Consider the following 27200-nt stretch of genomic DNA (forward strand, 5'->3'; position numbering starts at 1 on the left):
GATTTAACCACGCCCACTTCCGCATTACGCAAGAACGTAGCTTTAGCGTCATAGACTTCATCTTCGGCAGTTATAGCGGTCGCGGTGTAAAGCAGGATATTGAATAGTTGTTTTTTGTCTTTCCAAAGGATTTGTTGACTGAAAGTAAACGATCCAGAGTCCTGAGATTGTATTACTGGTGTTTTATCATCTCAGCTGGTGTAAGTGCAGAATATTGAATATAACCTTGACTATTACTGTGTAGCCTACTTCATTTATCTGACAGCATTATTTAATGATACTATTTTATATATATATATATATATATATATATATATATATATACACACACATTTATTCATTTATAAACATATATATATATAAACACACACTTATATGTACTCACATATGTATTTATTCATTTATACACACAGATGTATTCATTCATTTATACACACACAGCATTATTTAATGATACTATCTTATATATATATATACACACATTTATTCATTTATAAACATATATATATAAACACACACTTATATGTACTCACACGTGTATTTATTCATTTATACACACAGATGTATTCATTCATTTATACACACACACTCACATATATACACTTTATATTAATTAATTTGTACACACACACATACATATATATATAAACAAACAACACAATATAATAAAAACAGTTGCAATAATAACATAATATGGTATGATCAAAAAAAATGATATTTTTCAAAATCAATATTAGTGGGGGCTCTTTTGCAAAGATAATCAATAACTCCGCCTGACAGTTGTTGCAGATTATACAGCATACTTGTTACTTACACACATGTGCCATGATCGGAATGATCTCGTCTTGTACCTTTACTCAAGTACAAGATCTTATCACTTCTTACACCTATGGAAAGCACTTTTATGTAAAGGAATACATTTTTATAAATGTCCCAACATTTCATTTTTACATGGCAAAACGTTAATATGTTATTAATGTTAAAATAGACATTTATAACATATTATAAATGTCTATAAAATATTAAATAAACGTTAACATGTTACATGACAAACAAAAAAACGAAACATTATATATAGGCTATATATACAGATGTTTGCTAATGTGGTTGTCAGTCATATTGACCAAAGAAGCACTATTATATTGTATATTCTGCAGCGTTTATAAGGACGGTATTTTGCTCAGATTCAGATTTTGCGGGTGTGCCGTGTCTATGACGCTCTCGCGTAGAGCTACGTCGATCCTTGCGTAATGCGGAAGTGGGCGTGGTTAAATCTAAACTGGGTTGGAATAACGATAGACGCGCTCGGGGTACCATATCTGCTCGGGGTCATATCCGTCGCATCCGTCATATTGTACGGCAACTCAAGAGGGCCATCATACACGGTCAAATTCCGAACATTTAAACATAGCCTACACTTCATTCTTTACTTTGTCCGTTATTATATGTAGAAGATATTACTTTTTTCTCCTTCATGTTGATTCCATAGCAACAACTTCAAACAGGAAGTTAACCTAAAATGTAAGATACTGCAACGTAGAAGATATTACTTTTTTCTCCGTCATGTTTTTTCTATAGCAACAACTTCAAGCAGGAAGTTAACCTAAATTATATTTAAGACACTGCAACGAAAGTAACAACAAAAATGTAAAATCCTTTTCCGTTTCACAGAACACAAATTGGGTTATTTACATAATTATGTTTACACTGTCGATTGTTATTTTTTAACATTCAAACATAAAAAATAACAACTAACCGCTAGCCGCAAAGCTAGCATCACAGCCACTGCTCCGTTTTCGGAGACTTTGCACACGTTTTTCACAAACATTTTCACACGCTAGGAGTAGGCTATGGGAGCAGTGTTGGGTGTAACGCGTTACAAAAGTAACGAAGTTACAGTAATATATTACTTTTTGCTGTATCGAAGTAATGTAACGCATTACTAATGAAATGTGGGTAATATATTACCCGTTAAAATGCTCAGTAACGCAGTTACAACAGATTTTAACCCGAAATTAAATGGTGTTTTGTTTTTTAAGAATGTACTAACATAGCGAGACATTCCGACACCGGACAAATTGTGCGGGTAGATTAGTAAACCTTGTGTTTACCCTTCAGGCTTCGCGTCGAGATCTTCGGGGAAGTTGAACGTTATGCAACCATTCAAAAAAGAGAACGTAGCGAAAAATACAAACAACAAATTGTGTCAGGTGCGCGTGACCTGCTCCGCTGCGCGTGCATAATTTCGAAAGAGCTTCCACAGCAGTGACACACATCTGATCTGTGGATAATCATTTATACAAAAATGGTTAAAGCAACCATCACTAAACGCCAGCAACACTGCATCTACTGCAGACAGTAGCAACAGGTCAGATGCGGACATCACGTTACCCTCCGTTGTGGACACTAGCTTACTCCCGCCTGACTCGCCGGCCCCGGAGCAGCAGTCTTCGTCGCCCGAAACTACGCCGCCCCTCTGCGGCCCGCAGGTGCCAGGTATATCTAAACAACTACCCGCCTGTACAGTGGGGTAAGGCGGTCATTTTGCAGCTTGTGGTATAAAAATAAACAATGTCTAGAATATTCACGTGAAAATAGTACCATATTCTGACATGCCTGTAGAAATGTTGGGTCAAAAATAATGCATACAATAGCACAGATGCCTTCACCACGAATCGCTACAAAAATATCTCATATCCCAAGCTTATTATCAACGAGCTGATGTTGCAGCTGAAATGTTCTCCAGGTCACAAATTCAACCTCACATGATGATGTGATACCAGTTTTCAAGCACAGTAAATATTCTCTTCCCAGCGTATATGATGGGACCAAGGTGAAGATGTAGTAGGCTACATGGTTTTAATAATACTTTTGCCTTTCAATGTTTGCCATTTCAAACCATGAGCATGGTTTAAATAATATTTGCTTTGATTTACAATCAGAATGGAGTATTCAACTAAGCCGTGTAATACAAGTTAGTAGCCTTAAGGGTCTACACAGTTGTTATGCCATACCACATTGCCCTTCACTGGATGCATAATGAGCTGCACTAAACTACATTTTAGCATTTAAAATACCTAGCTATTCTTTTGCGGTTATTTTGGTGAAAGTAACTAAAAAGTAACTAAAGTAGTGTAACTCATTACATTTCAGAGACAGTAATATTGTAATGTAACTTATTACTTTCAAAAGAGAGTAATAAGTAATATGTAATATATTACATTTTGGAAGTAACTTGCCCAACACTGTATGGGAGTACTTCCATTTGCTTCGTCTTGATCTGTAGATGTGATTTGATGTATCGTGTGTCCCCCAACTCCTCTCCAAAGTTCAGATTTAATAAAATACTCAAGGGAGTTTCCTGAATTTTCATGCCCAAAACCAAGCACTAGGCCCTGGGTAAATTAAGAGGCTGATCTCTGGCACTTTTGTCCACTTTCCCTGGTGCTAGAAACTAAAGTCAGGCATCCCTGGAATCGTCTCAGAGAGTAGATGATCAGTGGGGCCTTGTTTTTACTGAATGATGTGTTTTTTTATGGGGAATTGTTAAATATGTTCTTTATTCTCGCGTCCAGGAGAGAAGCTTTAAAATGAGACTAAATGGAGTCTCCGAAAAGATTCAAATGGGATACTTTAATTTAAAAAAGGCGCGGTAGTGTTACAGACAGAATATTGTTCCGGCAGAAAACAGCTGTGATCTAGCTCTCATGGGCAAGAAGAGAAGCCCCCCGTTCGGTGCCGTTATATATCCTCTGCTGGCTCCTCCCCGCCAGCCGGCTCGCCTCGCCTCTAATGTCCGTTGTTGCATTTAAACAGAGGATTGGTACTTTTCACCTTCAACATATGCTTAACACGCCTTTTCTCCTCATATTCTCTTTCATCACTTTTCATGTAACACATTCTAAACGCTGTAATCAATACTCTAAAACAGGGGTTCCCAAACTTTTTCAGCATGAGACCCAAAACAGAAATGTTGTGTTCCTAAGGAACCCAAGCGAAAAAAAAATCAAGATTTTCCATAATATCTACATTTATAAACAAAGAATGCATCACATGAATTTAAAATGTAAATGAAAATGTTTATTTAATTATAAAAGTGCTTCGCAGCAATTAGGTTTCTCACCATAAAAACCTTCCCTTTGAGCTTGCCCAGAAAAAATAAGGATCAAAGCAAAAAGACGAAACATGGGAAGTGCAGTCAACTATATACAGTACAAATCAAATTTAAATGATACAATTAACAAAAGTGCAATATTAAGTTTGTCACTAGCTCAAAAACTATGTACAAACCATTTTAAAGTATTTTAAATGAACAAAGAACAAACATGTTGTAAACAGAAAGGGACAAAACACTAAACAACATTTAAATTATCAAAAGTGCAACATTAAGTTTGTCACTTGATCAAAAACTATGTACACACACTTTTAAATGAACAGAGCTGTTGTAAAACACTCTGAGAGACAAAGAAACTCCAACACTTGGCAACTGATTAACTTTACTGACTTATTTACAATATGTTCTCATCTGACATGCTAGAAGGGGTATTATATCATATATTGATACATGATATAATATAATAACAATTACATCTAATGAGAGATATGTGGCTGGTAGAAGTTTTCAACCAGCAGATCTATTCTGGGCTGGGTTTTTGACAGTGCCAATCTGAGGTCATGCTCAGGATTTAGCCTGTTTCTGTATTTGTTTTTCAGGTATGCTAAAGTAGAAAACCCAGATTCACACAAGTATGTGGTGCCAAACTGTATCAATACTTGTACAGCTATCTTAGCCAAGCAGGAGAACTCAGCCTGCTGGAAATGAGCAACCCAAAACTGTGCCAAAGTGGTTGTTTCAAACAGCATCTTACTGCCCCTGTTGACCTGCAGTGTGACCAGTGCCTCTAACTCTGCCTGACTGAGACCCAGGTCTTGTGATGGCACAGCTTGGAAGGGAAACTTCACCCACTGAAGGTGTTGAGCTCTCTGTGACTCAGGGAAGTACCGCTTGAAGTTCTCCTGTAGTTGAGACAAGTGCTCGACTATGTTCTGCTTCACAGAGTCACTCAAGGGAAGACCGGTGCTTACTTGGTAGGCAGTGAGAACAGGAAACATTGCCAGTTCTCCTGCAACCAGCTGGGAATGCCACAGGCGTGCTTCTAATCCTTGTATTCCATCTTCAAGATCCAATATGCTGTTCTCTTTTCCTTGAAGGCTGGTGTTCAGCATGTTGAGCTTGTTAAAAATGTCCACAAGGTAGGCAAATCTTGCCAACCAGCGCTTGTCCTCAAAATGCTTGGCAAGGTTAGCATCCTCATTTTTCAGGTAAGCCATGACCTGCTCTCTCAGCTCCCACACTCTCTGTAGAACTTTTCCCTTGGAGAGCCACCTTACCTTACAATGGAAGAGTAGGTGTTCATGCTCTGCCCCCATTTCCTTGCAGAGCTCTCTGAAGAGCCTTGATTGTAGTGGTCGCTTTTTTATTAGATTTACCACTCTAACAACCACGTCAAGAACCTCACCTAAGTCCTGTTGCAATGCTTTGCTAGCCAAAGCCTCCCTGTGGATAATACAGTGTGTTACCTTCACATTTGGGACCACTTTACATACATGAGCCACAAAACCAGACCTGCACCCAGTCAAGCTCCTTGCACCATCAGTGCAAAACCCTATTCAGTTTTCCCATTCTAATTTCAGTTCTTTCAAATGTGTGTCCACCACTCTGAAAATATCCTCTTCCCTTGTTGTTGTGTGCAGCTGGTCACAGAATAGGAACTCCTCCTTGATATCTTTACCACTAATGTATCTGGCAAAGACCATTAACTGGGGAATCCCAGTAACATCCACAGACTCGTCGAGCTGCAGTGAAAATAATTTGTGCTGCAGTATTTCCTCTGTGACTGTTTTTTGGATGTCAGCTGACATATCCTTGATTCTGGATGCAACGGTGTTGTTTGAGAGTGGGACAGACTCAATTTTGTTCGCTGCATCCTCACCCAAGACAGAGAGACACACATCTTTAAGACAAGGCTTTATCAGCTGCTCCCCGATGGAATGGGGCTTCTTTGCTTTGGCAATGTGGAGGCGGACTTGATATGATGCCCTCAGTGCCCCTCTGTTCCCTTTGAATGCCTGAAAATAACAGAAAATATATTATCTGTAAATATATAATACTGTATACCTAATGTGGACCTGGCAACCGCATTTATAGCGCATTACATTACATGTTACTTGTTAGACGCTTTTATCCAAAGCGACTTACATACTCAATACTGTGAATTAGGACCCGCTAGCCGGTACTAGGCCAAGTGGAAACGAAACCAAAAATGGGCCCGCACGGCTCGGCTCGGCGAGCTACCCGCTGCAGTGGAAACGCGCCATAAGTGCAAGCAGGCACTATTTGAGTGTGAGGACAGGGTTTGAGGGAAAGCAATACATATTCTGAACCTGAAATCAATAAAGTATGCTCTCAAATTTAAAGACCACGCTCTTGAATAAAGATTCCCTATCTTTATAACCCCCATATGTATTGTGCATCACACTGCAGCAGTCACGTCCGTGCGGCTGCAGTGAAAAAAGCTTTCTCTCGCTTTCCTTCTCATACTACCTGCCACTTTCCCACTAATCTTCCTGTGGTTATTGTTTCTCTGTTTTTCTCCCGGCCGTTATAAAAACATTTCAGGCTAGTAAAAGTTGAAACATCGCTCTGTGCCGCTGCAGAATGAAGTGGACTCGCGGGAGCGCGCAGCTGGCGGTCCGCTCCGGGGCTCAGTCTGCATTTCATCCAACTTTGCATTAACGAAACAATTTCACAACAGACCCTGACAAACTCACAAACACACAAATCAAATTATTAAAATGAGTGACTTACTTTTCCGCCGTCAAAACACTGCTCCTTGAACGACTCTTCTTTGCAGAGGAAAAAATCCTTCGATTTGGCCCGATGCAGAGGATGTTTTGTTTGGAGATGCCGGTCCAATTTGTTCATTTTCAAGCTTTCGTTACTGAGCACCTCTCCACATAAAACACACTGAGGCCGCTCCTCTCCATTTCTAACAGCTTTTGTGAAGCCAACGTTTAAAAACTCCTCTTTGTATCGTCTTTTTGCCATCATGTACGATCGGGATTAATCAACAGACAATAAACAGATGGCGCGAAAACTTTTGCGGGGGACGCATCAGAGTTGATACAAATACAATCTTTTATTTTTAGTTTATTTGTATTTAGAAAATTAAATCATTCAATATACAATGCTATATTGCAGAATTTCATTTTCAAAATAAAAAATAAAATACAAAAATTATAAAAAAATTGTATTTGCAACGCAGCCATCAGCTCTGACGCTGTGTGTGTGTAGCAATGCATTTAACATGGCGACCAAATGGGTCGCGACCCTGAGTTTGGGAAAGGCTGCTCTAAAACATACAGAAAATATTTCACGGCTGGTTTGGTTTCCGGTCATTCCGGATGTTGTCACATGCTACTCTCGTCTGTAAACAATAATGTATTCAAATAAACTGTACTTTCATTTAATATTCAGCATGGTAGTATCTCGACATCTATAGTTGTAGTGTTAAATCAGTAGGTTTCGGTTTGCACCACTCCATGTCATTTCGCTACTCAATTCACCTCTTTAGGAAATCGTATATTAGCCACATGCTAAATGCTAACCGTAGATGAAGGATTTTCAGAATAAAACTTAACTGCTTGTGCACAAGAATTTCTGTTTTTTCAGTATAAAAGAGCGTTTAAACTGACGGTATGTTTAAGCTACATTATACCATCAAAACATTGATTTTAATTTCTAACAGAATTCAAATATGAGCTTATTTTTAGGATTTTCGGAGACTTTGCACACGTTTTTACAAACATTTCCACACGCTAGGAGTACGGGAGTACTTCCATTCGCTTAGTCTTGATCTGTAGATGTGATTTGATGTGTCGTGTGTCCCCCAACTCCTCTCCAAAGTTCAGATATTTAATAAAATACTCAGGGGAGTTTCCTGAATTTTCATGCCCAAAACCAAGCACTAGGCCCTGGGTACATTAAGAGGCTGATCTCGGGCACTTTTGTCCACAGTTTGTATCTTGTTGGTCGAATGCACTTATTGATGGGGCCACTTTGAAATAAATAAAACATATAGCTGCACCCTAAAAAGAGTTAAAGGTAGGGTAGGCAAGAATGGAGAAACCAGATCGAGTGCACTAGAATTTGAAAGTACACAACCGGAAAAAATATGCCTCTTCCTTCAGACTTTCTTACAGAGTTCCTCCTCCAACACACACGAACGCGCATCATCACTGAGGCCACGAGATAAATTTGTGCACAGATGGAAGGCTGACGGCCATCCAGTTATTTTAGCCGGGCCGGCTAAAATGATTGGTCGTGCTTTTTACAGCGCTATGGCTTCCAGAGATTAATTTTTGTAGGTATTTATTGTCAAAGCATTTAATATATTCATTGCTATCGGGACGTTAAGAGCATTTCATGGAATATAACAAAAAGTGTTTTCTGAAATAAATTACATACCGCATTAAATTATGACTGAAGACTGTCTTCCTCTCCCTTGTTGTTCCTCGATACGTAAAGGCTGCAGCACCGTTGACAACTTCTCTCTACATATCAAACATACCGGTAAACCAGCATCGATTGCTGTGAAAGCATATAACTCTGTCCACACAGAATTAAATCCTGTGTTCCTCCGGTACTTTTCTTTGATTTATCCAGAGTTCGCTCATCGAGCCGGGGGTCAGGTTATTCGCCTCCAAGAAAAGGCGCTCGCGCGGGACCGTAGCAGGATGTGACGCATATTTTAGTTGACCTAATTAAAACGGTTTTGTTTTTTATTTATGTGTCACAGTATCACCTCAAAATACAAGATACGAAACATTTTCAACCGTGCAAGAAAATATAAATAGTCCTACAAATACTTTTTTAATTTTTTTTATTTCCTTCTTATTTTTGTCTAAGCTCAAGGGATCCAGAGCAGGGGGCTTAAAGGGCCGCCCGTGGGCCGCGGGTTGCCGACCCCTGCGCTGCGGGAAAGACAGCTTTACCCCCGACGAGGCATTTGAGTCCTGCAGGATTTCCCCGTTAATATCAGTGTCTCGAAAACACATGTTGTCGACTGAAAGACATCCAGTGTTTGGTCTTTTCCGGAAGCATCCTACAGTGTCTCAACTGAAAGAGGACCACAAACACACACAAAATATAAGATTTGGGGACATTTATCTCCCGTTCTTTCAGTTTTTCTGACATTTTCAACACCAAACATGTCGTTAATGTCTCTGTTTAGTGAACTACAGCAATTTGAAAGCCTGTACATTATTTATATCACACTTTATCAGTACAAAAATGCAGGAAATGACTTTTTTAATGCAGTATTTTCTGATATATCGTGCAACACAAAGATATTTCGCTCTATGCAAACCTTTGACTCTAATATGTCATCAACATGAAACAAGAATATGAACCTGGCTTTATCCAATGTTCACACAAGAGTTCTACATCCTGACACATGCTTCATCTATTCTACACTGTCTCAACTGAAAGAGGACCAGAAACACATTAAAAATATAATAAAATGTGGAGAATTTGGGATATTTATCTCCCATTCTTTTACTTTTCGGGCATTTTACAGACCAGACATGAAGTTGATGTCACTGTTTACCAAACTACCACTTTTTCTGAAAAATGCACAAAATGATGCAATATATGTTAAATACATGGTTTATACATGTAATTACTGGGGTTCCATTAATTCTGATTACCTAATTTGGGCGAGCACATTTGCCGCGCGCAAACCTACCTCTTTTGGATTTGGAAAGGTTGGCATGTATGCATTGGGTGTGACGTAATTGTTAAGCGACGGATATGACCCCGAGCAGATATGGTACCCCAAGCAGATATGGTACCTGCACCGGCCCTGGTCTCAGGTTACGCTGTAGGAAGTGTAGGTAGAACGCTACATTTCCCGCCCGCCGCAGTCATACAGTAGGCTACGGAGAGCAGCGAGAAACATTTCCTCAGGCATCGAAAAGCGGAACAGAAATTCACATTTCTAAATGATGCCGTTGGAATCGAAATGTTGGTTCTCGGTACCCAACCCTAGTCTTAACAGAATACGTGCAAGAGAGAAGTCATAACAAGTGGTACAGGATAGGTAGAGAACGTGTTTTTCGGATGGAAAATGAGCCAAACGCGAATACGCAGCAGCATTTGGATGCACTTCAACCAAAACCCAGGCAGTGATAAAGCGCACCATTTGTAAAGGCAAAATATCCTTTAAAGCAGGGTCAACAAATAATCTCCATCGCCACTTAAAAACACAGTATATAATATTAAGAGTTGCGTGAATTTCATTCAGGGCAAGGCAACTTTATTTACTTAACACATACAGAGGGTAAATAGTAATACATTCACTGACATGATGACATGGATATGGCGCCACCTTGTGTCATGTTTACAATGCAGATTATTGACATTAGGTCTGGCAATACAGTCAATCATTATCCTGGTTATTATTTCGCAGATAGTAACCCCGCCCCCTTTAAAAAAAACGGCTCTTTTGAACGGCTCTTTGAAAGGAACGGAGCCATAAGATCCGGCTCCCTTAAAAGAGCCGTAATTCCCATCACTACAGCGGGGCTACTGCTGTGGAGCGCACAAAGCAGACTCTTCACAACGAAGGATCACTTCTTCTTCAAGGCAGGGAAGGTTTTGCAGTACGCAGTCTACTGTCCCGTAGCTGCTGCCTCTCTGTTGGACTCCGGTACTGCACCTTACTCACGAGACGTTGTAAAAAAAAAAAATGGGTGGGGGGCGAACGCAGTAACCACTCCGCCAACGCCACAGTCACCCCCGTCGTGCGGGCCGGATGAGAATGTCTGGCGGGCCGGATGTGGCCCGCGGGCCGCCAGTTGGTGGTCACTGCTCTACATCTTTCATAACACACCTTTATCAATCCTGTCTGTCCTCGCCTTCTTACTTTCTCTCCACTTTCACTTATCATTTGTTTTTAGTTGTTTCTTTCTGGTTCTCTTCGTCATTCACCTCCGTCCGTACTTAAGTAAATGTACTCAGTTCTTGTACTTAAGTAAAAGTAGAAGTACCAGAGCAGAGTGTAGGAATACTCTGTTACAGTAAAAGTCCTGCATTCAAAATGTTCCTCAACATGGGCGGCGCCAGGATTTGTTTGCTGCAGTAGCTTAGCAGTTGCTATGACAGCACGGCGTTGCTAGTTAATTTTCTAAATAAATAAACAAACAATACCAGTGGGCCAAGCACGAGCCTGTTCATATTGTAGCGTTCACCGCTATTCAAGATCACAGATCACGAGCCTTCAATGTCGAAAACGTTCTCTTTATTTTCTGGTATTGACGGCCACAGCCACGCCTTACAGAACCAATCAATAGTATAACACTCATTATGACTTTTCCCCACACTCGAAGACAACTCCTACCATGTCGTACTCCCTCCACACACACCGGAAAATGCACACACACACACACACACACACACACACACACACACACACACACACACACACACACACACACACACACACACACACACACACACACACACACACACACACACACACACACACACACACACACACACACACACACACACACAGACACACAGACACACAGACACACACACACACACACACACACACACACACACACACAAACACACACCTGGAAGGGGCGGTCTCTCCCTAACTCCCACCAACAACATTGCCTAAATAACTTTACAAACGTACTAAACTGTGCACATCTGATAACTGAAATAACTATTAATTTGCACACGCTACAATATTATCATTAATATTTACATTAAAACAGTCCTTTGACACTTTGCAAGGTAAGCACAACTAAAATAAGTTTGTAAAAGCAGAATTTGAACACTGTTTCTGTGCTCCTACAATATTTTTGTATAATACCATTACACCCTAAGTCAGTGGTTCTCAAACTTTTTTCAATAGTTTACCCCCTTTGAAAAAAAGATTCAGCTAAGTACCCCCTGATCAGCGCAAAAAAAATTGTTAGGGAAAATATGCCTATATAAAGAGGTACAGTACAGCGCTGCACCATCAGTGTCTGATTTATTAAAACAACAACATTGTAACTGAAAAACACTTAAAGAGCATCTTGCAGGTTTTTATTTTTTCTAAATTTATGCTTAAACTTGCTTGAAAATTACAATTAAAAAAGTGAATGCAGGATTTGATATGTTTTATACGTCAAACGCGTCATATTACATCACACAGGGGATACCCGCTCTCTGACTGCGGGTATAGTAGAGTTGCGTTGAGTAGAGCGGTTGTGTTTTAGTGAGCTGGTATTTTTCGGTAGTTTTACATTGTATTTCACCATTTGTAATCATGGTGCAGTATTGTGTTTGTGCAGGTTGCACAAATACCAGCCTGTCAGGACATCGAGTCCACAGTAAAAAGGACCGGAGCTAGCGTTCGTTCCTGGGTGCGTTGTGCATCCACCTCCCTGCAGCACATACTCTCCACAGCTTTATCAGGAAACCATATTACTTCTCTCTCCCCTCCGGTACACGGCACCGTAAGACTAGTGTGGAGTTGCATTAGGTAACGCTTTGGTGGCTGTACTGCTCCAGCCGTCTCCTTTGTGTTTGTTTGTTTCCCCCTGTCTGTGTTGTTTGTGTGTGCGTGGTGGCTGTCACTCCCGGCTCCCGGCTCAACCTCCACTCACCTGCTGCAATCAGCTGTGCACCCTCCCCAACTACACACCTGCTTTCCATCAAGCCATTTACAACGGCATATCAACGAAGGCTCCACAACCTTTCTCCGCCAGATCGTCAAGTATCAGCCGTATCTCGCGTCTCTCCTCCGGTACACAGCACCGTAGTGTGAAGTTACATTAGGTAACGCGAGATACGGCTGATACTTGCGCATTCGTTTCTGTTATGGATCAGTATCAACAGTCCTGCCAGTAACGTTACTATATTATCAATGCTGCTTTAGTTATAGCCTGATATATGATAGCTAACTTTACAATGTTGTGATGTGACGTGAGCTAATATTCTGTAGCTAACGCCGGTCACTCACCAAGATAGCTGCCCAGTTCTCCACTGGTTCTCCTCACACCACAGCTCAATTTATCTCCGATGGCCGTTATTTCTTCTAATCCTTGGCTGCTCCTGGTCTCTTGGACGCCTAGCAGGCTCATAATTATAAGGTTGTGGTCCGTCATATGCATTTGAATATTCATGTTCAACTTCTTCTGTGTCTTCTGTGTCGAAACTAGCATTGGGATCCATGTTTATTAATACGTTACACCTGCCGCTCTCCCCCTTGTGTCCCCCGTGTTACGTCACACGCGGGAGGTCACGTGCCGAGGCTTTTTTATGCGGAAGTGAACATTTCTTACAAAAACGACGCCAGATGTCACTGTAGTGTATATTTCTGTATATTTTTGGGAAAATCTAGTGTATTCATCATTTTCCTACACATTTATTCACAGGTGTCTTTAACCTGGAAGTTGCTCTTTAAATGCTACATTTCAAATGTTTACAATCCATCATTAAATTAATGGCAAACCAATTTTAACATCATGCAATAACACTAAGACGACATTAGTTGCATTGAACTGATCTTTTTAATAAGTTGTACTTACAATGTAGTGAGAAACATGGGCTTGTGCTTCACTGAGGATCTTTGTCATTCTGACAGGGAGGCAACTGCTGTTATTACACTTCGCGTTTTGAAATATGTGTTCATATAAAAACCCACACTGCTCAAACTTCGATACTTTTCCTAAAATTAGTATATTTATTTATTTTGGGGCGTGGGGAATGAAGAGAGAAAAATATATGAGCATTTTATGAGCATGGGATTTTGACATGTACACATATGTACATATGTACATATGCATAATGCTGCTATACTTTGCGGCCACATTTAAGAGTTAGACCTAACACACTTAGCTACTCTACTCTGGAACTTTTCTTTACTGTCGTGTCACTCATTACAGGTTCCGTACCGCCATTTGAGAACCACTGCCCTAAGTGTACAAGTACACAATAGCGATCGTTCACTGTTTCAACTGGTATGCTGTGGCATAAACCTCATCACCACACCGCAAACAGACAGACAGACACACAAACACACACACACACACACACACACACACACACACACACACACATAGGGTTGTCCAGCTGGACCAGCACCGTGGGAGATCGCGGTCGTTTACGCTGACTTGTGAGAAATCTTTCCATTTTCGATCTGTTTTCACATCATACTGAGAATTATAACAACATTAGCCAAGTAACAGTTTTTACTGCTTTAACGCTTTAACTTACAACGACCCCTGATAGATCTCGCGAGAATGTGTATAAATACATATAGATACATTTTCATAACAAAACAATGGGGTTGCTTAGCCGTTGCTAGGCCAATTGTTGGAGTTGCTATAGCAACTCCAAGCTACCTCCTGGCGCCGCCCCTGTTCCTCAAGTAAAATTGGAAAAGTATTACAGAGCTCTCAAGGGTCACGCATTTGGCGTGAGACACACGCATTTCACTCCGCTCACACGCCACACCTTGTATTTCTCACGTAGAGATTTCTTTCCAGGGTACCGCCCACCAAGTTGCGCCGCAATTTTGTAAACAAACTCCACTAGCACCCCCCCCCCCCCCCCGTTGACATTCGCGGTACAGAGGGCTTCATGGGAAGTTTGAGGGGAGCCAGAAGTTGGAGTACCAAACACCGCTGCCAAAATCTCACTCTGAACTCTGTTCAAAACTTGAGAGCCCTGCTATTATCATCAAAATATAGTTAAAGTAGCAAGAGTAAAAGTAGTCCTTGTGCAGATTGGTTCATTTCAGAATAATATATATATGTTTTATAATGATTGATCATGAAAGTTTTCTCAAAGCTGGTAAAGGTGCAGCTAGTTTGAATGACTTTGTATATTGCAGGGTAGCTTGTGAATTTAATCCAGGTGGAACTAAAGTCTGATTTAACATTTGTTTATATTTCACATCATTAATCCAGAACTGCAAAGTAAGTCAAGTTAAAGTACACTATTTACGTCTGAATTGTAGTGGGTTAGAAGTATATAGTATCTCAAAATTGTGCTTGAGTACAGTACTTGAGTAAATGTTTTTAATTACTTTACACCACTTGCTTCATCTTTGTCCAAGATATTTCCTTCATTGTTACCTCTTCTTTCTCCTCCTCCTCCTCCTCCTCCTCCTCCTCCTGCTCAGATCGGTACATGGTACTCCAACAACACGTTGGCCATGAACTCCACGTCCCTGGACCTGAACGCCTCGGACACGCTGGTTAACAAGACGCTAATCGTGACCACAATACTGGTAATATGTCATAATGTAGAGTTGGATTTCACTGCATGAGGTTTCTCCTCCTAAATCAACTGCTGATGATGTCACTTCCTCTGGTAGGAGAACCCGTACGTGATGCGGAGGTCCAACTACCAAGACTTCCAGGGAAACGACCAGTATGAGGGCTTCTGTATGGACATGCTCCGAGAGCTGGCCGGCACCCTGAAGTTCTCCTTTAAGATCAAGCTGGTGGACGACGGGCTGTACGGGGCCCCGGAGCCCAACGGCAGCTGGACCGGCATGGTGGGGGAGCTGATCAACCGGGTGAGTGGGGGAGGGGAACAATGTTTGAAAGAAGAGGAATAACTAACATATTTAGACAAGCTATCCACATTCAAAGTTTGTCCAGTTTTGATTGCAACTCCCTCTGAAAGGGAACACAGGGATTCTGAGAGAAGTTCCTGTAAAACTGGATGACAAAAGGAGCCGTCACCACACATTGTAACACATGCACATTACCTTACCTGGATTTTCCGAATTTGTGTTTTGCTGCATTATTATTAAAATAAAAATCTAACAGCAGAGAATACTTGAGAGACCTCTTTCTATACCACTTGTTTTAAATACAGACATTTATAGTGCATGGTTTGGCTCGACTCCATAGACTATACAATATGGACGTAGGCTCTATGAAGTCATCCACAGGTTTATGAAGTCCTTTGTGAAGCACAAAGCACTGAAGCAGCAGAGCACACCGAGCTGTCGCCCTTTGTTATGCATATACTTTATCCGTAATATCATTTAATCAGGTGGGTTGTATATAAGCATATTACAGTTGTTGTGAAAGATTATATAAAGAGGCTAAGACAATTGTTCACACCCTATAATCATATCAGAGTGGTGCAGGAATGAGTCCTAAACCATTTTAGCACTTCCTGTTCGATCATCGAAAATTCAACAGTTTTTTGGAAGTGCTTTTGGTTAGATGCCTGTAATAAGATTTGTGGTTAACTCAAGCAAACAAATGTTGTGTTCTCCGTTCCGCACAGACCTGATTCTCATCACCTGCTGTGACCTATATTCTCTTTCTACACCGCGCTGTTACAAGTCAAAAAAAAAAAAAGGTAAATAGACGAATCAAAAGGTCATAGAAGAGCTCCAACACAGAGGCCTTGGTTAGACCATACACTTCAGCACATGCACTACACTCGGTGTCAGCCAATCCGCTTGCTGCTCCCTCATTGTGAGTGGGACCCAGGGCTGAAGTCCAATAGTCCATTTAGCTTAGGAACCTTCCTAACGGAGTGAAATGACCCGGAAGTCCCTCAGTGGCAGCCATGATAAGTGCCGTTCGAATTCTCTAGATCAGGGGTTCCCAAAGTGTGGGAAGGTGAGCCTCCCCTCAGAGAACATAATCACAGCCGCGCCCCCCCCCTCCCAATTATTATTGCTATTATTATTATTATTATTATTATTATTGTTGCTATAATGCAGGGGTATTCAATTGCATTTCAAAGAGGTCCAGTAAGAGAAAATGTCATAATTCTTTTTCGGAAATTGATGAGAAATCTTTGATGAACCTGGAGCAATAATTGGCCATGCCCAGCAGACTGTTGACCTCACTCTGATTTTCAGGATCTGTGGCATGATGGACTGCCACAACCTTTTTGCGATCAGCTGAAACACCTTGCGCTGAGAAGATGAAGCCGAAAAACTCAAGCCTGGATTTGTTGAATTCACATTTCTCACGATTAAGTGTGAGACCACTGTCTTTCAGTCTCTGGAACAGGGCTCTGAGGTTGTTTTCATGCTCAGCCTGAGTGGCACCATGAACAATGATGTCATCGCTGAGATTCTTCACACCTTTCAGACCGTGCAGTGTTTGACATAAGGCATTTTGGAACACCTCGGCTGCAGAGGATATGCCAAAACTTTGTAGCGTCTTAGTCCAAGGTGAGTGGAAAATGTTGTGATGTATCTGCTGTCTGGATGAAGCTCTAGCTGGTGATATCCAGCTCTCAGGTCAAATTTAGAGAACACAGTTGCTCCGTTTAACTCATGTATCACGTCATCCATTGTGGGGGTGATGTGTCTTTCCCTCTCTATGGCTGTGTTAGCATGTCAACACAAATTCTTACTTTGTTGGGGTCTTTAGGCTTGGGTGGTGCAACAATAGGTGATACCCATGGAGTCGGTCCAGTCACCTCCTCTATGATGTCCTCTGCTTCTAGCTTGCAAAGGTCATCCTCAACCTTCTGGCGGATGTGGAATGGTACTCGTCGATGTGGTTGACATGTCGGTTTGATGTCAGGATTTATATGAAGCTTTACCTGAGCGTCTTTCAGTTGGCCTATTCCCTTAAACAGCTCGGGATTGCTTTCCTCCAGCTCATCTGCGACTGTGAGATGCTGTGGTCTGGATGACACTGCGGTGACAATTTTAATCAATCCCAGTGTTTTGGATGTCTGGTAGCTTAGAATATTAAATCCATCTCCTTTAATCACAAAGAATGTCAACATTTTGTTTTTCTGTCCCTTCTCGACATTGCACGAACAGTCAGATCAGGCAATGGGACCAGGGCTCTCGACTAACTTTTTTCACCATCCTCCCGGAACCGTCCCGAAATACAATCTAAGTCGTCCCGAAATTAATGTGGACCATCCCGAATTTAAAATATTAGTTTTTCTACATTATCATTAGTTAAAATCATTCAAAGTGACCTTTAACATAAATAAAACATCACACAAATCTAGATGATAATTCATCAACCTTTTTATTTGAGGAAATCAGTCAAACACAGAAAAAAGGCCAAACATATTTTAAAAAAAACACACAAACGAGAAAGTTACTCTAATATTGAATCCAATCAAGTCCCATCCAACTAACAAATAAATCCAACACTCTGTCCTGAAGACAGAAGACAGAACCCAGAGTAACCACTAACCAGGATGACAGTCTGTAACACAGTCAGGAGACCTTTACAAACTGCCCCGCCCCCTCGCACACAGACGGGAGAGAGAGATCTCTCGTCTGGATTGGTCTTATTGCATATTAGAAATGGAGTTGGCGAAACTAAAACTGCGATATAATGTTTATTTAGCAATAAGGGAGAGGCGCAGCATATTGCTAAGGACTGAATGCAATGGAGAGTTCTCATTATTCGCGGGCCAGGAATTTGCGGAAAGCTGTGCCGCTGGCTGTCGGTATACGTGGCCCCGGTATATTTCGCGGGTTGCTAAATGTTTTGTGCGTGTGTGTTTATGTTGACAAAGAGGTTTAATAACTGTGTGCTACACAAAACGTGCAGTCAGTTTCATTTTCATCGCCTTTCGTAGTAGAGTTAGCAGGGTATTTTTATTTTAACTCTCATCCCAAATTCGTCCCAACATTTTTTTTTATCCTCCCCGACCCTATTTTTTTCGGCCCCAGGGCGACGGGACGCCCTTAAGCTCGAGCCCTGAATGGGACGTTGGAGCGGAATGGATATATCTTTGTTGTTGTGGGGCTGAGTTGTGGAAGAGGCGCCAGGTCTCTGAAGCTTGATTCACTGACACAGTTTGCTGTAGCTCCTGAATCGATTAAAACAAGCATGCTATTTTCATTTAGCTTGATATGAGTCTGTGGCAGCTCTGAAATATTGTCAGCTTCAACTGTAAAAACATAAGCATCGTCACTGCTGGATGAGTTATGCTCTATTTTCTCATTTGGTGCAGCCCCTCTTATATGATGAATCTTCTTAGAATGCGTGTTAGCTCTGCGTTGTGTCTGTCTTGTGTCACTGTCTTTAGATCTTTAGCGACATTGTTTTGCAAAATGATTTAGCTTACCACATGCTCTACATTGTTTACTTTTAGCAGGGCATTCACCATCATGGGGATATTTACCTCCACAGCTTGTGCAGCGGTTGCTGGAAAAGCGTTTCTCCGACCATTTACTGCTGCTTGGATGCTTCTCTGCGGTCTTTTGATCCAGCCTGTTGACTGTAGCTGTTGTGCCCTTTTCTATGCCACTTGCTTGAAGTTCGGACAGCTCCATTGTTCTCCCATGGTCTAAAAGTGCATCTAGGCTTCAATCTGGTTCTCTCAGTGCCTTTCTGAGCATCCTCAACCTTGTGTGATAACTGTCCAAAGTTTCACCTGGATCTTGCTTAGCTTTTCTGAAGATGTACCCTTGATATTGGACGTTTTTCTTGGGTGAGAAATATGTAGATAGCTTCTGCTTAGCGTCTGCATATTTTTCATCTTCTCCTTATAGTGTGTCGTAGATATCATGCACACGTTCTCCTGCTAAGTGCAGCATTAATGCCTTTAGCCTAGCATCGCCATTTATGGTCATAGCAGTGGTGTAGTTTTCAAACCTTTCCATCCATTTCGTCCAGCGAGGTCCGAAAGAGCCAAGGTCCGTTTCTGTGTCAAACGGTGGGAGAAGAGCGGTATTCACGGCCATTGCTGCTGCGATGCGCCGACTGCCACGTTTTCGTTTTTAGCTTAGCGTAGTTAGCTTAGCTTCACTCTCCAATTGTCCGTCTTTCTTCCTTTTCTTTTCCGGAAAACTGAGCGAAGTCTGTGTTTATCCTTCGTGTGTCCTTTTGCTTACTCCTCGTCACCAATGTAATATTTCCATATTGAGATTGGACATGAAAGACTCAACTTACAGGACGTTAACAGGGTTTCTTCACCAGTGCTGGCTCACACACATTATACATGCTTACTGCGCACTTCATCACTGCTCGTGTGTCTATATGCTGTGTAGACAGCAGGGGGCACAGTTATACTGAGAGCACAATACATTCACATGAATATCACAATACACACCACACAGTCTCATGCTATAAATGCTCTATATCTAATCCAAAAATTATAAGTTAATATAAACTAAGGAAATGGCTCCGACAGTCCACTGAGATAAACAGGAAGCCAGGTGCACTAATTAAGAAAGAGATATAGTGTGAGGAGTCTCATGAACGTCTTCTATGTTTCTGATCCGCTCATCGTATTTAGACAGATCTGACCGTTTTAACAGCAGTTAAATATATCCTTTTTCAACTGAAATGAGTTCCGTTCTAGTTCCATACTGACCAGCCAGAGCCCTCTACGAGCCACGTCATGACTTACGTTGCTGATTTCTTCAGCAAAGCCGGTGTAAATAACAAAGACAGCGGCTGGCTGTGTAGAAGCTGTGTTCATGTGGCTTTTATTCTTACAAAGCCTGATTGAATCACAGAATAACTTTCTAGCTTTCCTTACCTGTTCTCTAATACCAAAGGTTCCCTTCCTTTTTTTCTTGTGGACCCCTTGAGTTGGTCTCCATTCTATAAGAACCCCCGACTCATCTGTGATGATTCACCTACATGTGATAAACGCTTTGTAATCGTATTTAACCCAACTGCTCCTTAAATGAAAATCCCTTGTATAAGTCACCCTGATTACAAATGCATTTAAACTTGACATTTACACATATTGCCAGTGAAAATAATAATATTAACACCCCCTTCTAGCAGTTTCTAGCAGTTTCTACATCTTCTAGCAGTTTCTAGCAGTTTCTAGCAGTTTCTAGCAGTTTCTACATCTTCGTTAAGTCACTATCAGGCCAGGGGTCCCCAAGCTTTCTGAGACTGAGAGCTACCTGTATTTAACCAGATGAAAACATTGAGATACAAAACATTGAGATACAATCTAATACAATGCTGACCTGGCCAAGAAGGCAGCAACGTTACACATATAACACAGACATATCAAATACAGAAAACACAACTAAGTAAACAAAAGACGAAAAGCAGTCACTACATTGTGCACATTTGGGACAGTAAGAAAGGTACTACTTATTACTGCAAGAGCAGCTGGTGGTAAGGACCTCAGACAACTTAAATTAAAACAGGCTATTGGGACAAGTGCCGTCAGTTTGAGGCTTGATTGGAGGTCATTCCAAGATGGAGGACCATAATGAAAAAGACTCCTTTTTACAGCCTCAGTCCGCACAGCAGGTACACACCCCCACCTGTCGCCTCAGGCCTGCTGAAGCTAACCTACTGCAGCCCATCAGGACGCAGCTCCGGACCTGGGGTGACAGGGCCTTCGTAGCAGCCTCCCCCACACTCTGGACCTCCCTCCCCAGCCACGTCAGATCTACCAACACTCTCACATCATTCAAACAATCTCTCAAAACTCACCTTTTCACTCTTGCCTTCAACTCCTAATCCACTAACCCCTCGCCCTTATTCCACCTAGTTTAGCACTTTTTACTTTTGTTGTTATTTTTTTTTACTTGCTTGTAAGTGCTTTGATCACCAGGAAAAGCGCTTTATAAATGTAATGTATTATTATTATTATTAATATTACCTGGAACCGTATCCATCCATCCGTATCCTGAGGTTGTAAGAGTCACAAACTGGAGCAAATCTGGAACATATGTACAGTGGAAGCTTACCTAAAATGGCTTTATACATTAATAAAAACCAATGCTGCATCCTACGCATAGTAAGTGAGGACCATCAAGTTAGGCTGTACAGTTTGCAATGATGAGTCCTATAGGGTGCATTTGATATATATCGTATTGCAGCGTGGTAGAGTGGGTTGTTTTTTATTTGCTCCTAACACTGCCTGGATTATTCGGCTGCACATATAGTACTTTGGGAAATTCCATAAGCAAATCAGAATTTAAGACACACTTTAATAAAAGGGAACATAATGCAAACCTACAATTTTTTAAAATGTATTTAACCTTTATTCAACCAGATAAAAAGCATTGAGATAAAATCTAATTTACAATGCTGACCTGGCCAAGAAGGCAGCAACGTTACACATGTTTACACATAACACAGACATATCAAATACAGAGAACACAACTAAGTAAACAAACAACAAACAAAAAAAAGCAGTCACTACATTGTGCACATTTGGGACAGTAAGAAAGGTACTACTTATGACTGCAAGACCAGCTGGTGGTAAGGACCTCAGACAACTTCAATTTAAAACAGGCTATAGGGACAAGTGCCGTCAGTTTGAGGCTTGATTGAAGGTCATTCCAAGACCAAGGACCATAATGAAAAAGACTCCCTTTTCCAGCCTCAGTCCGCACAGCAGGAACCTGGAACCGTATCCAGGCACTGAGTCTGAGGTTGTAAGAGTCACAAACTGGAGCAAATCTGGCACATACAGTGAAAGCTTACCTAAAATGGCTTTATACATGAATAAAAACCAATGCTGCATCCTACGCATACTAAGTGAGGACCATCCAGTTAGGCTATACAGTGTGCAATGATGAGTCCTATAGGGTGCATTTGATATATATCGCAGTGCAGCATGGTAGAGTGGGTCAAGTTTGGCCAAAACAGTGGGACAGGCAAATCTATAAAGTATATCACCGTAGTCAAGCTGGGACAGGAATAAGCCAGAGACCTTTTAAAGGAAGAAGTTGAAAAACAACATTTAAGTCTGTAAAGGAAGCCAATATGTGTATTTCAATTTCTTAGTTAAAACTTCAATGTGGTGTTTAAAGTTTAGATTTCTGTCCAACCAAAAGCCCAGATATTTGTATGTATCGACAAACTCAATAGAGACGCCATCAAGGGTGTCAATGGAGAGGCAAGAGAACGCTGACTTGGGAGCAAAAAGCATTGCTTTGGTTTTCTTACCGTTCAATAGCAGCTTAGAATCAAGAAGCGCATACTTAAATCAGATTTTAAATTGGAAACGGCCATATCCAGAGAAGGAGCACATGAGTATACAATAGTGTCATCAGCATACATATGATAGGTAGAAAGTTGCATCTGATTACAAATATTGTTTACATATAATGAAAGAGCCAAGGCCCCAAAATAGAGCCCTGTGGAACTCCCTTCAATCAATCAATCAATCAATCAATCAATCAATCAATCAATCAATCAATGTTTATTTATATAGCCCAATATCACAAATGTTACATTTGTCTCAGTGGACTTCACAGTTTGTACAGAATATCAGTATGACAATACGACACCCTCTGTCCTTAGACCCTCACATTGTACAAGGAAAAACTTCCAGAGAACACCCACAGTTTAAAAGGAAACATGGGAGAAACCTCAGGGAGAGCAACAGAGGAGGAATCCCTCTCCCAAGACGGACAGACGCGCAATAGATGCCGTGTGTAAATTGAAAAGATTTCTCCAAGGCGACAGGGTCAGAGACAGTACTACCCAACCGCATTGAGAACGGCTCTCGAGCCGCATGCGGCTCTATAAGCCCTCTGCTCTGGCTCCCTTGAGTCTAGACAAAAATAAGAAGGAAATAAAATAGAAATATTTGTAGGACTGTTTATATTGTTGCACGGTTGAACATTTTTCATATCTTGTATTTTGCGGTGATACTGTGACACTTAAAAAATAAATAAAACGTTTTGAATTAGTTCAACTAAAATATGCGTCACATCCTGCTACGGTCCCGCGCCAGTGCCTTTTCTTGCAGGCGAATAACCTAACCCCGGCTCGATGAGCGAATGTTATGCACCGTGACTCACTGATATGACGACTCAATTGCACAACCCGGAGACGAAAAGGTTTGAAGAAAAAATAAACTTTAATGGATCAAAAAACAAAGAAACACTCTTTACAGAGGGAGTGACAAAACGGTCACAAAAGAAAACGCTCTCATGGAGGATATCTCAAAAGGTACTTGGTCTCTCTATGGCTGCTTGGATCTGACTTCTTGGCATGACGAACAAGACGAACTGACAACAGACAAGGGGAGACAGGACAATATATACAAGAGGTAAGTGGGAAAAGGTGGAAACAATCAGGGGCGGGGCAGACGCTGACGATGGCGGGAAACAAGAACCAAGGAAGTAAAGGCACCTGGAATGAGACAAGGAGTACAAAATAAAACAGGAAGTGAAACAAACAAAACAAGCATGAACGTTACAAATACATAACAAACTAACATAATTGACGGGACACAAGAGTACCCCCCCTTCTAGGGCCGACTCCCGACGGCCCAGGCTGCTCAGGGTGGCGATCATAGAAGTCATTTATGAGTGTTTTATCCACCGCGAAAGTCGAAGAGACCCAGCAACGTTCCTCAGGACCGTATCCCTCCCAATCGACCAAGAATTGGCGTCCTCGGCCCCGTTTGCGGACCGACAGAATTTTCCTGACCGTGTACACCGGGCCACCATCAATGATCCGGGGTGGAGGGGGGGGTTTGGAGGGGGGAACCAGAGTGCTCTCTTGAACTGGCTTGAGTTTGCAGACATGAAACGTAGGATGAACCTTCAAGGACCTGGGGAGTTAGAGGCGCACAGAGACAGGGTTAATGATTTTTGAGACTGGGAAAGGACCCACAAAGCTCAGTGCCAACTTCTTGGAATGAACATATAGAGGTAGGTCCTTGGTAGAGAGCCAGAATTTCTGTCCCGGCTTGTAGAGGGGGGCCGCACGTCTGTGATGATCCACCACTGACTTCATCCGGTTCGAGGTTCGGAGGAGCGCCTGCCCAGCACCGGCCCAGACCCGCTGACAGCGTCGAACCATAGCGTGCGCGGATGGCACCTTGACTTCTTCTTTATTGGCAGGGAAGAGAGGGGGCTGATATCCGTTCGCACACTGGAACGGGGAGAGACCAGTGGCAGCCGATGGAAGAGTGTTGTGTGCGTACTCTACCCAGGTCAGATGATCGCTCCAAGTGGATTACTTCTGGGACACGAGACACCTGAGGCAGGTTTCGAGGTCATGATTCAGGCGTTCTGTCTGACCGTTGGACTGCGGGTGATAACCGGAGGACAAGCTGACGGTGGCGCCGAGGAGCTGGCAAAACTCCTTCCAGAAGATGGAAGTGAACTGAGGACCTCTGTCTGAGACTATGTCGCTGGGAAAACCATGAATTCTGAACACATGAGTAAGCATGACCTCTGCCGTTTTCTTGGCAGAGGGAAGTTTGAGCAGAGGAATGAAATGTACCATCTTTGAGAACCGATCCACCACTGTAAGGACGGTAGTGTTACCTTTGGAAGGTGGGAATCCAGTCACAAAGTCCATGGAGATATGCGACCATGGTCGTTGAGGCACTGGGAGGGGCTGGAGCAGACCCACCTGGGCCTGGGAAGAAGTCTTATTCCGGGCGCACGCTGGACAGGCCGCCACATATTCAAAGACCTCTTTCCTCATGGACGGCCACCAGAACCGCTGCTTTATGGCAAACATAGTTCGCCGGACCCCCGGATGGCATGTGAGCTTGGAAGTGTGAGCCCAGTGGACTACCTGAGAGCGTAAAGACACAGGGACAAACAAACGGTTGTCTGGACACTCACTAGGTGCCGGGCTCAAAACATTAGCCTGCTTCACATCTGTTTCTATCTGCCAAATTACCAACCCAACCACACGGTTTAGTGGAAGGATTGATTCAGGTTTCTTGGCAGTAGGGGCAGGCTCAAAGAGACGAGACAGTGCGTCTGGCTTACGGTTCTGCGTACCGGGTCTAAAGGATAACGTAAAGTTAAACCTACTAAAGAACAGGGACACACACATTCCGATGGCCCATTCGTTTTAAACAAAGAGCTCGCAACGCATAGGGGGGTGGGGCTGGTGAACGGTATGGTCAATGTTTGTAAACACTGTGAAATGTTGACTTTATTTGATCATTTCAGTTAAAAAGTAACGTTCATATTAACCCTAACACTTTTTGAGAAGAGAAATATGAATATGTTAGTGGCTGACCCAGCCCCATGGTCTGTCACAGTAGTGCGGGAAAGAGAAGTGCACTGTTTTGCCTGGCTGGACCTGTAGTTTACAGGAAAGGAGTGAGCAGAGGGTGGAGTTGTCGATTCTTGTTCTGTTTTCTGTGAACAAGCCTCTCAGACTTTCAGTTGTGCGCTACTAAAGAGACGCGCTACCATGGAAACCAAATGGTAGCTCAGGGGCGTTGCCAGGATCTGAAAAAAATCGGGGCTTAGCCCACAGTGGCGGCGGCGTTAGAGTGGAATTTTCTACTGCAACCCTCCCCACACGCACACACACAGTACAACCGCGACTGTTACAATGAAGGCTCGATAATCAGCTCACGGCATATAGGCAGGGGTAAAGTGCTATTTTTTATGAGTGGGGGGTGGACCACACCTCCTCTAGGGAGGGAGCCGCTGCCAGTCCCTTTGTCCACGGCAGGGCCGCCGGTGCTGGGGTCCGCGCCCGCTGCGGAGCCGCTGCCAGTTGCTTTGTCCACGTCCGGGCCCGCGCCCGAAACGCCGGTGGTGGAACCGCCGGTCAGTCAGTCCGTGGCGGAGCCAACGGTTTCACGCGTAGAAAGCAAACCGGCAGCCGGTACACACAGTATCACACACACAGACACTCAGGTCTGTGTGTGTGATATATGAATAAGTACATCTTGTTTTTATTTATTTTTTCTCTTTTTATTTTTCTTCAACCATGTTTTTCTTTATGCAATTATAATGTCATTATGAGTGTCATAAAGCTGGGCTCTTTAAAGATTGACGTTTCTCGAGGGGATTTCTAAGAGAGCATCTTTGTTTGTGGTGCTTTTCTTCTGGGACCGCATGCACTGGGTCCCTAAGAGCTTCCTGTTCCTGACAAAGGAGGAGGGGGGACATGGCCTGGTTCACCTGGTAGGCAGAGGGGCTGCTTTCAGGCTCCCGTTCGTCCAGAGGTTCCTGACTGGACCTGCTGACCTGGTCCGGAGACCTGTAGCTCGGGCCTTATTGGAGCGCTGTGGTGGGCTGGGTCTGGCTGGGTCTGGCTGGGTCTGGCTGAGTCGCTGTTCCTGATGGACCTGAAAGGATTACAATTGAACGGTCTCTCGGGTTTCTATGGAGGTCTCTTCAAGGTGCTGGGCCTTCTCTGCAACAGAGACTCTGTGAGGAGAGGGTCCTCACGCTGGGCCAGGTGGTGGAGGTGTG

The 27200-nt window shown here is 42.5% G+C and overlaps 2 protein-coding genes across 2 annotated transcripts in view; one reads left to right on the forward strand and one right to left on the reverse strand.

The window, feature by feature from the left end:
• The window catches only part of LOC307022751 (glutamate receptor ionotropic, kainate 5-like), a gene marked incomplete at its 3' end in the record, with an annotated part of 608764 nt that overhangs the window by 420107 nt on the left and 161457 nt on the right, over window positions 1–27200 (forward strand). Inside the window, exons 11-12 of the mRNA XM_079655644.1 lie at window positions 15249–15356; window positions 15444–15647. Of these exons, the coding sequence (XP_079511770.1) occupies window positions 15249–15356; window positions 15444–15647 (312 nt within the window). The remainder of the gene's footprint in view (window positions 1–15248; window positions 15357–15443; window positions 15648–27200) is intronic.
• Window positions 1–27200, reverse strand: part of LOC307023321 (uncharacterized protein) — a 104976-nt gene that overhangs the window by 70709 nt on the left and 7067 nt on the right. The gene's annotated exons all lie outside the window — the stretch shown is intronic.

The sequence above is a fragment of the Notothenia rossii genome, assembly GCF_949606895.1.
Source record: "Notothenia rossii genome assembly, chromosome: 10".
In the NCBI taxonomy this organism is placed as follows: Eukaryota; Metazoa; Chordata; class Actinopteri; order Perciformes; family Nototheniidae; genus Notothenia; species Notothenia rossii.